The following is an 8,638-nucleotide window of genomic DNA, read 5'->3' as shown; positions in this document are numbered from 1 at the left end:
GAGAGAGAGAGCGAGCGAGAGAGAGAGATAGAGAGATTATGACAAAGAAGCAGGAATCTTGATCATTAAGTGGGAGAGGTAGCCTAGTTTGTGTCTCTGCTCACCACTCTCTTTCTCTCATGTTCTCAGACCCGTCCTGATGCTGCAAGGCTCTACGGAATACTGTTTTTGAACCGAAGACCAACGTTGAGGGGACCGAGAAAACTTTTTATTGCATTACAGTCTAGTGCGTAAGCAAGTTCCGTGCGGGCAGGGCACAGGTAGGCTATCAGCACCGACCACCGACGCGGATGGTCCCCCCAAGACGAGGATATGTACCAGGGTATAACCATGACAACCAACCACGGACCTCCGTCTTACGAGCACGGTTTTCTACACAATACCGCGGCTACTTCACCGGTGTACGTGCCCACCACTAGGGTCACCCCCATGATCCCGACGCTTCCTTACCTCCAGACACACGGGACCTCTCAGCAGAATAGCCCCGTGTCGAATCATTCGGCCTGGACGCAGCCTTGTGCTGAGAGTGTGCCGTCATATAACACTGCCAACGCTCACCATTCTCCAGTGTCCTCACGTTTCACGTTCTCCACCAGTCCACCACTTTCCTCTGGGGTCGCCGCAGCGAGGGAAACGGCAACTTACTCAAGCCCTTTAAGTATATCCGCCAACGGGAGGGACCACTACGGGACACGCGGCCTCACCGGGTCTTACCACAGCCCTTACCCGGCCTACATGGGCCCAAACATGGGTGGGACGTGGGCCGCGTCACCCTTTGACAGCACCGTCCTACATGGTCTTCAGACTGGGGGACCAAGTGCTGTCAGGCACGCCAACTTAGGTGAGAGAAAATACACTGTTGACTTATCGTTCCATATACGACATAAAACTCAAATTGGTTTTGGATTTGTAGGCTATCCTGCAATCTCAAATCAGGATTGTCATCTTGTCACCTAAGCCTAAATATTTTCATAATCTTTATAGCCTTGGCCTTCTGTAAAGTGCTTTGTTGAATAATAGCCACATAGTGAGTAGCAGGCATATTGCTTTTGAAGCACCAGCCATAGGATGTAAAATTGTCTAAAGATGAGTCTGATTCTGATTACAGATTGAATCTCGATTATTATAAATAGGTAAAATAGGCTATATGGTCTATAGTTATACATATATATTCTCATCAAATAGAGCCATCCAATCGTGATCTTAATCGCCCTCCATGAAAATCCAACATACCTTAAGGTTGTCAATGTATCGAACAATGTTGACATTTTCCTAAACCAAGGACATCTATTGCACAGTTAATAATAGCCTGTTGGTATTATAGGCAATTTGTTCTTAGATTGAGTGTCGTAGATTGTAATGCTATACTCCAACTACTTTTACACATAGCCTACCATTGAACAAAACGTTAGAAAAAAGTGACTTGTGTTCTTCGAAAAGATCTCTGTCGTATTGATTTCTGCCAAAGTGGACATTCGCAAAAGATGTTCGTCTCGTTATGAAAGTTGAATCTACAGGCTGTATGTCGCTTTATAAACGTGTATGAATAACTGTCATCATATGCCAAAACCACGGGATTAAAAAAAATTCTGGGCTAAAAAAAAGTTTTTCTGAAGGATTCAGAAATAAACAGGCTAATCTAAGCGATACAATATATTCATGATTAAGAATGACTAATAGCCTTTACTTCGTCTACATTTCTTTTTTGTTTGCACGGCAAATCGAATAGCCTAGTGAACATCTAGCCACCAAGAAAATATTCAAGATTAATTGTAGGCTGAAATATATTACCTATAAAGGTAATTTATAGTCCACTTAATTATTGACATTTTATAGCCAAACTAATTGTATTGGCGGTCGTGGTCAACAAAAACCTTTCTATACAATGTCAGGCCCGCAATTGATGTGGTTATGTGGTCAAACATATCCAAGGATCACTGATGGGCCTGTCACATACGTTACATCGCTAAATAGGATATCTGAGGTTATATTAACTAAATTGTACTGAATTTGACATTTCTTTAGATATCATATACTTCCATTGCTGTCGTTATTTGGTAGGCCTAATTAGGCCTACATGTTTATTCAAGCCATGCGTGCACATGATCCTCATTCTCGTTTAGGATTATTTTAAGACAATGGGCCGGTAATACATCGTATTTCGTTCGTATTTACCAGTTTTCTTCCGTTGTCTTTAAAATAGCAGAATCAAATATTTTTATTGGTAACTTTTAGGTATTTAATTATAGGCCAGGCCCAATGCACGGCAATGACGCACGCCCAAACATTTTTAATAAGCATAATTCAAACAGCACTTAATATCTCTTGGCTAAAATTTGAACCACCAAAATCAATATCCCAAAAAAGGAAAAATTATAGGCTAAATTATTTTGAAGCGACAATTTTTTGGGGACTTCTTCAGGATCTACCTTCTGTTCATCTGTTGCTTCATGAAATGAAAAAACGGATTTCTAAGTTTAGACATAAAAACAATTATTCTTAATTATTGAACAGGGGTATTCATAAGGAAGATTCAACGGTGGAAAAAAAAAAAAAGATAGTAATAAAAAGTAATTTGTCTGGTGCACCATGGCGGCTGCAGGTGTTTGTGCGGGCCTGGTTCACACTCTACTCAGATAAGAACAAAATTCCACACATAACAACGCGAATGGGAATGTAGGCCTGCCTACCCCCAATGTGTCTTAATGCCTGCACAATGGACTCTATGCCTAAATAAAGTCTAAATTTAACAATAAATTAATAAATACAACTTCTTAAAAACTATGTTCTAGAGACTGTGCCATTTTACTCATCATTTAAGAAAAAAAGACATTTTACACTTGTAATGAGCCAGTGCATACTATAGTTATAGAAGATCCATCTCTAAAAACAACAATATTAAATTAACAGAATAAGCGGTGTTACCCTAATATAGCCAACATAGCAAAGTAGGGCAACATGGGCTTTCACAGAAGCAATCTGCTTCATTTGAACAGATAGCTGCGAATATCTTGACTTGGGATCAGTTTTAGTTGACAGTGGGTATTGATCTGCCCTGGTGGTAGGTTCAGCTGTACTCTGGACACTCTCTTATCAATTGCCACCATATAAGATATGAGTTTCACAACAGAGATCGATAGTCAGCACCTGTGGGTGAACATATATGTCCCTTACCATAAGACTTGACAGCGTATATATATTCACTTATCACATGATTATTGTTGTTGTTACATTTAGTCATTTAGCAGACACTCTTATCCAGAGCGACTTACAGTAAGTACAGGGACATTCCCCCGAGGCAAGTAGGGTGAAGTGCCTTGCCCAAGGACACAACGTCAGTTTGCATGACCGGGAATCGAACTGGCAACCTTCGGATTACTAGCCTGACTCCCTCACCGCTCAGCCAACTGACTCCCTGTTGTTGTTATCATGTTACATGTGATTAGTTATTCTCTCTGGAGTTTGCCTGTACATCACTGCTATCTATGATATGACATAGAAAACTCCTTAAACCGTTTTTGGATCCAAATGCAATTATCGTCAACATATCTTCTCAGACTAGACGCAAGGGTAGCAAAATCCCACATGAAGTGTATTATCACATGTTGATCAGTGATTGACAAGAATCAATAGCTGTGAATGAATTGGTTGAATAATGACATTGCATTTAGGTGATTAGGTTTGTTAGTCTAAAACCTAGATTTACATGACTGCTGAAGTGTGTAAATGTGATCAATCCACTGAGCTGGTGGTGGCCATGCTTTGGCTACAACAGGGTAGGGTTAAACCCTAATTTACATTACATTTAGTCATTTAGCAGACGCTCTTATCCAGAGCGACTTACAGTGAGTACAGGGACATTCCCCCGAGGCAAGTAGGGTGAAGTGCCTTTCCCAAGGACACAACTTCATTTGGCACAGCCGGGAATCGAACTGGCAACCTTCTGATTACTAGCCCGACTCCCTCACCACTCAGCCATCTGACTCCCAATTTCTAATTTCTCACCTGACTGAGTAAAGGCACTGTTAAATTAAACCACAGCATTGTCCAGAGAGATGGGGAGAGAACGAGAGAGAAATATAGACAAACAGAGAGTGAGAAAGAGACAAAGACCGAGAAATAGTGTGTGTGAGAGAGAAAAACATACAGAGATAGAAATAGAGGAAGTCTATTACTTCATTGAGGATGTAGATGGAAATTCAAATTGACTCTCCCTTTCCTCCTTTTGAGTAAAAAAGAACATCAGATTATCAAGACTATCAGAATATCATATATGTAAATGTTATACTGTGTTAGTAGTAGTGGATTATTTAGGTCTCAGATTCCCCTCAATGTCTTGATGATGTCAGCAGGCTGGACTTTTATTTACTTTTTGCAAGCTGAAGCAAAAATACTGACCAAACTTGTTGGTCCTCGAGAGGTTGTACTGTAGCCAATCATTTCTTCTGGATTGTTTCATCGACGTGTACTAATCAAAATCTAAGAGTCACTTGTACATTTTAGAATGATACTTCAGAAACACTATAAACTACACAGTGAGACTGGCATGTGTCCTCTCTGCTCCTGTGGAGATAAAGCTACACTGTGGCTGGTGTACAGAGGCACACTGACACACCAGCAGACCCGTTGTGTATTGTCTTGTGTTTCTGCGATGTGTTGGCTAGCATCTTCCCTGGCCCAAGGACGCCCTGCCCTGGCCTGCTCTGCAGCCCCATAGCTTTGGCGTCAACAATGTAGGAAGTCAGCCTCTGCCTCCAGAAAGGGCTGCTAACACATTCCTCCAGAACGCCCCACACAGAGATAAAGAGGAGTGCTACAGGATAGGATGTCGATGATATCCATTAATGTTCCACAAAAATAAATCCCACGTATATTATACATACTTGCTATGATGTTGTGCAATCACACATACAAATACAGAGACACGCACACATAAACATGATACTTTTAATCATTATTTTAAATCAAAACATTAGGTTCAGGAGACTTTCATCACGCATCTGTGAATTGTGTTAGATATTCATTCATAGGGTAAGTATACTATTGGAGAATGGAGAACAGAAAGCGACATTGTTCATCAGCTGCCCTTCTGTAGCTGTCTCTACCCCATCGTCTGAGTGACTAAGAGCTCTCTGGGGACTTACTTTCTCATGTCTGAGAGTAGAGAGTCCAGATAACATCCATCAAAGGCCTACAGTAAGTGTGAGGAAGAGACATGGATGGGAAAGAGAGAGCAAGACTGATAGAAGGGGAGAAAGAGAGAGGGGGGCGAGTGAGTGTGTGAGAAAGAGAAAATGACAGAGAGCGAGGGGGAAAGAGAGAGGGAGAGAAGCATAGCGACAGTAACAGTGTTAGAGCGATTGAGAGAGAGAAAGAGAGAGAGAGAAATAGAGAGTGAGAAATACACGGGGACAGCAACATGGTGTGAGAGTGATTGAGAGAGAGTGAGAGTGAGAGAAAGAGGGAGAGATAGACGTCCTCTGGGTTTGGATCTCTATATCAGCTCTATTTCCATCCTGGCCCTTTATCAGAGGCTGGTCCGTCAGATAAGCAGGGTTACAGAGTTCCATTGCTGCTGTGTGTGTTTTTAGGACAAGCTGGGGGACAGCGCTCTCTGCTAGTCAAAAGATGCAACTGTCAACAATAAAATACACGTTCTTGAACTTTGTATCCCCGTTGACATAATTTAGTTCTGGTGCAAATGCTGACGTTGTCCTCTCACTCTCTCTCTTTCTTCCTATCACTCTGTCTCTCTGTCCATCCCTCCATCAGAGTTGTATGATGACTTTTCTGAGGGTCGTGAGTGTGTTAACTGTGGGGCTATGTCCACCCCTCTGTGGAGGCGAGATGGTACGGGCCACTACCTGTGTAACGCCTGTGGACTGTACCACAAGATGAATGGCATTAACCGACCGCTCATCAAGCCTCAGAGGCGACTGGTGAGTCCCGAAACACAGCTCCTACTCCACTCCTCTTTCCTTGCTTCTATCATATCCCTTCTTTTTTACAGCCCTTCCTTCTTTTCATGGTCTCCTTTTCTATAAATTGAATTCTCACCTTCTCTAATCCTCAGTTTCGCTTGCTAGATCCCACTTGATGAGCTAAAGTGATGTGTTTGTGGTTGTCTTTATTTGGGATCCGGTTACTAGTTCTTACTGTAAGAATAAAGATGACTGTGTGTATTTTTCTAAAGTCAGGAAGATTTTATGTTTGTCCGTGCTGTGTGCAGTCTGCATCCAGGAGGGTGGGTCTGTCCTGCACCAACTGCCACACCACCACCACTACACTGTGGAGGCGCAACGCAGAGGGGGAGCCCGTCTGCAACGCCTGCGGTCTCTACATGAAGCTGCATGGGGTGAGAAAGGGGGAGAGAGATGGAGGGGGAGGGAGCAGGTTGAGAGTTTAAGATGCAGGGTAGAGAAAGAGAGAGAGAGGTAGAGAAAATAGAAAGATAGAGTGTGGTGGAAGCGTATCCACTAGAATGGTGGATATGATTCTTAGTTTTGGATCTGGGTTTATAACTATTAGACAAAAAGCTGATTGGAGAGAGAGTTAATGTACACCTCAACAAAAATCATGACCAGTTCAGACACACAACAGTACTAGCACAGATTCACACGAAGACACAAAGACATGAAGGTCAGAGGATGGAATTGATCGTAACTAGAGAAAATAAAGATAACATATAGCCAACAGGTGCTCATTATTCAATCAGGCAGACTCTTCCTCGTAGACACAACAATATTCGAGGGCTTATCATATTCAGGACTCCTAGAAGCTACAGTGTAGGCCTACAAGGTCAAGTACAATGATTCTCTTGACCCCAGTACTCACTTTACACCCAGTGCCTAGAAGGCTACTGTAGGACTGTCACTGATGCACAATATAGGTCACAGTAGAAACACATATATATGAGTAAATAATGAGACAGAATACATGAACAGATACTGTATTAAGGTAATATAGTAATACATCTACTGATTGGGAATAAGATAAGAAAAATAAGCACTTAGGAAATCCTTGATTTCTCCCACGAGAGAGAGAGACAGAGAGCATGGAACAAAACATATAGATTGACTTACAGAGAGAGGTTTCTTGACTTAAAGAATTCATACAATTCCTTTCAAAGTACAGGTGTGAAGTAGAAATTACTGGAATGTCTCTGTCTCCTCAGGTTCCTCGTCCCTTAGCTATGAAGAAGGAGGGAATCCAGACTCGCAAACGTAAACCCAAGAACCTCAACAAGACCCAGGCTGGTCAGTACCTAAATATATCATTTTGTTTAGTGTGTGTGTGCGCGTGTGTATGTATGTGTTTGTATGAGCGTTTGTGTGTTTAGATGAGTGTGTGTGCGTGTATGTTTGTGTGTTCCCTTATAACGGTCCGTTATCTCTGTGTAGGAAGTGCAGCCTCTGGTGACCACACCCCGACCAGTACTCCTGTTGCCTCTAGTAACACAGAGGAGACCAGACAGATCAAGACAGAACCTGAGACACACAGCCTGTACTCACATCCCAACACACACACCCAGGTGAGCTCACGTTCTCTCAGAAACACACATACATACGCACATAACACATTCTCTCTCTCTCTCTCTCTCTCTCTCTCTCTCTCTCTCTCTCTCTCTCTCTCTCTCTCTCTCTCTCTCTCTCTCTCTCTCTCTCTCTCTCTCTCTCTCTCTCTCTCTCTTTCTCTCTCTCTCTCTCTCTCTCTCTCTCTATCTCTCTCTCGCTCTCGGATCCATCTTACATTTCTCCTTCTCCAGGTGTCAGCCCTCCCTGCCTACATCACCTCCCAAGGAGGGGCTCTCCCCCTCAAGATGACCCCTGGGGGTCACGGAGGTGCATCAGGCTCCAAGAGTGAACCCTGGAACAGCCTGGTCCTGGCCTAGAGGAAGGCAGCACCCCCTACAGGTTCCAACATATCTCAGACCCCATATCCTCAAAAACAGACCCAGTAGCCCACAGTAGACCTGCATGGCCTTCACCACAACGCAGGTCCAGAACTAGGGTCTCTAAAGGAAACGGAACCGAGATCTGCAAAAATAATTGTGCAGTAAAAGGGTGACTGAACGGATGAATACACTCAGAACTGCTGATCAGCATTGGTAGAGATATATGCTCGATACTCAAGTTTAAGGGTCAATGGTAGCTGAAAAGCTACAGAAGCTCTAGCCATGGTTGTCTCCATTCTACAGCTCAAAGCAACCTTACAATTGAAAAAGACTACTATGCCAAAAACAAGAAGAAAGCAAATATATATTTGTTCCTTTTTTTAATTATTTCTATATACTGGTTTCTCTGTGTAAACATTCTGTCATTCTCTTGTTTCATAAGTTTTACAGTTTACCTGGTAAATTTTCCCTTGATGTCAAGCCAAGTATGTTTTGCAACATCACATCAACATGATAGCAAGATGGCAGACTGACATAATCTATAGTTGTGGACTGTGAGTGCTAGATGTGACTCCAGTTAAGAAAGTACTGTGTTACAGTTTGTCAAGAGGAATTCCCTTGAAGAACTACAGTCTAACAAACTCCCTGAAGAGAGTATATAGTATGAAACAAGATGAATTACATCGCTCCATGTGCTAAAGCAAAACAATTACATATACAATTTTAATTTTTCTTCTCTGTATT

At 42.4% G+C, this 8,638-nt stretch overlaps 1 protein-coding gene across 1 annotated transcript; it reads left to right on the top strand.

The window, feature by feature from the left end:
* The first annotated feature begins 312 nt into the window (after positions 1-312).
* gata4 (GATA binding protein 4) lies at positions 313-7,912 on the top strand. The gene is made up of 6 exons (XM_067242107.1): positions 313-841; positions 5,773-5,939; positions 6,230-6,355; positions 7,175-7,256; positions 7,401-7,531; positions 7,766-7,912. Exons 1-6 carry the CDS (start codon positions 313-315, stop codon positions 7,889-7,891), a joined length of 1,161 nt encoding a protein of 386 aa, XP_067098208.1. The 3' UTR covers positions 7,892-7,912.
* Positions 7,913-8,638: the final 726 nt, after the last annotated feature.

Source organism: Osmerus mordax, chromosome 8 (assembly GCF_038355195.1).
Source record: "Osmerus mordax isolate fOsmMor3 chromosome 8, fOsmMor3.pri, whole genome shotgun sequence".
In the NCBI taxonomy this organism is placed as follows: domain Eukaryota; kingdom Metazoa; phylum Chordata; class Actinopteri; order Osmeriformes; family Osmeridae; genus Osmerus; species Osmerus mordax.
Note: the sequence above shows the minus strand (reverse complement) of the source record. Positions and strands in the feature narration are given on the sequence as shown.

Bases quoted from the DNA above. Each gene is read 5' to 3' on its own strand.
- gata4 (XM_067242107.1), top strand. From the start codon at position 313: ATGTACCAGGGTATAACCATGACAACCAACCACGGACCTCCGTCTTAC. The intron at 842-5,772 runs GTGAGAGAAAAT...TCCCTCCATCAG, and splicing joins TGTCAGGCACGCCAACTTAG to AGTTGTATGATGACTTTTCT. The intron at 7,532-7,765 runs GTGAGCTCACGT...CTCCTTCTCCAG, and splicing joins ATCCCAACACACACACCCAG to GTGTCAGCCCTCCCTGCCTA.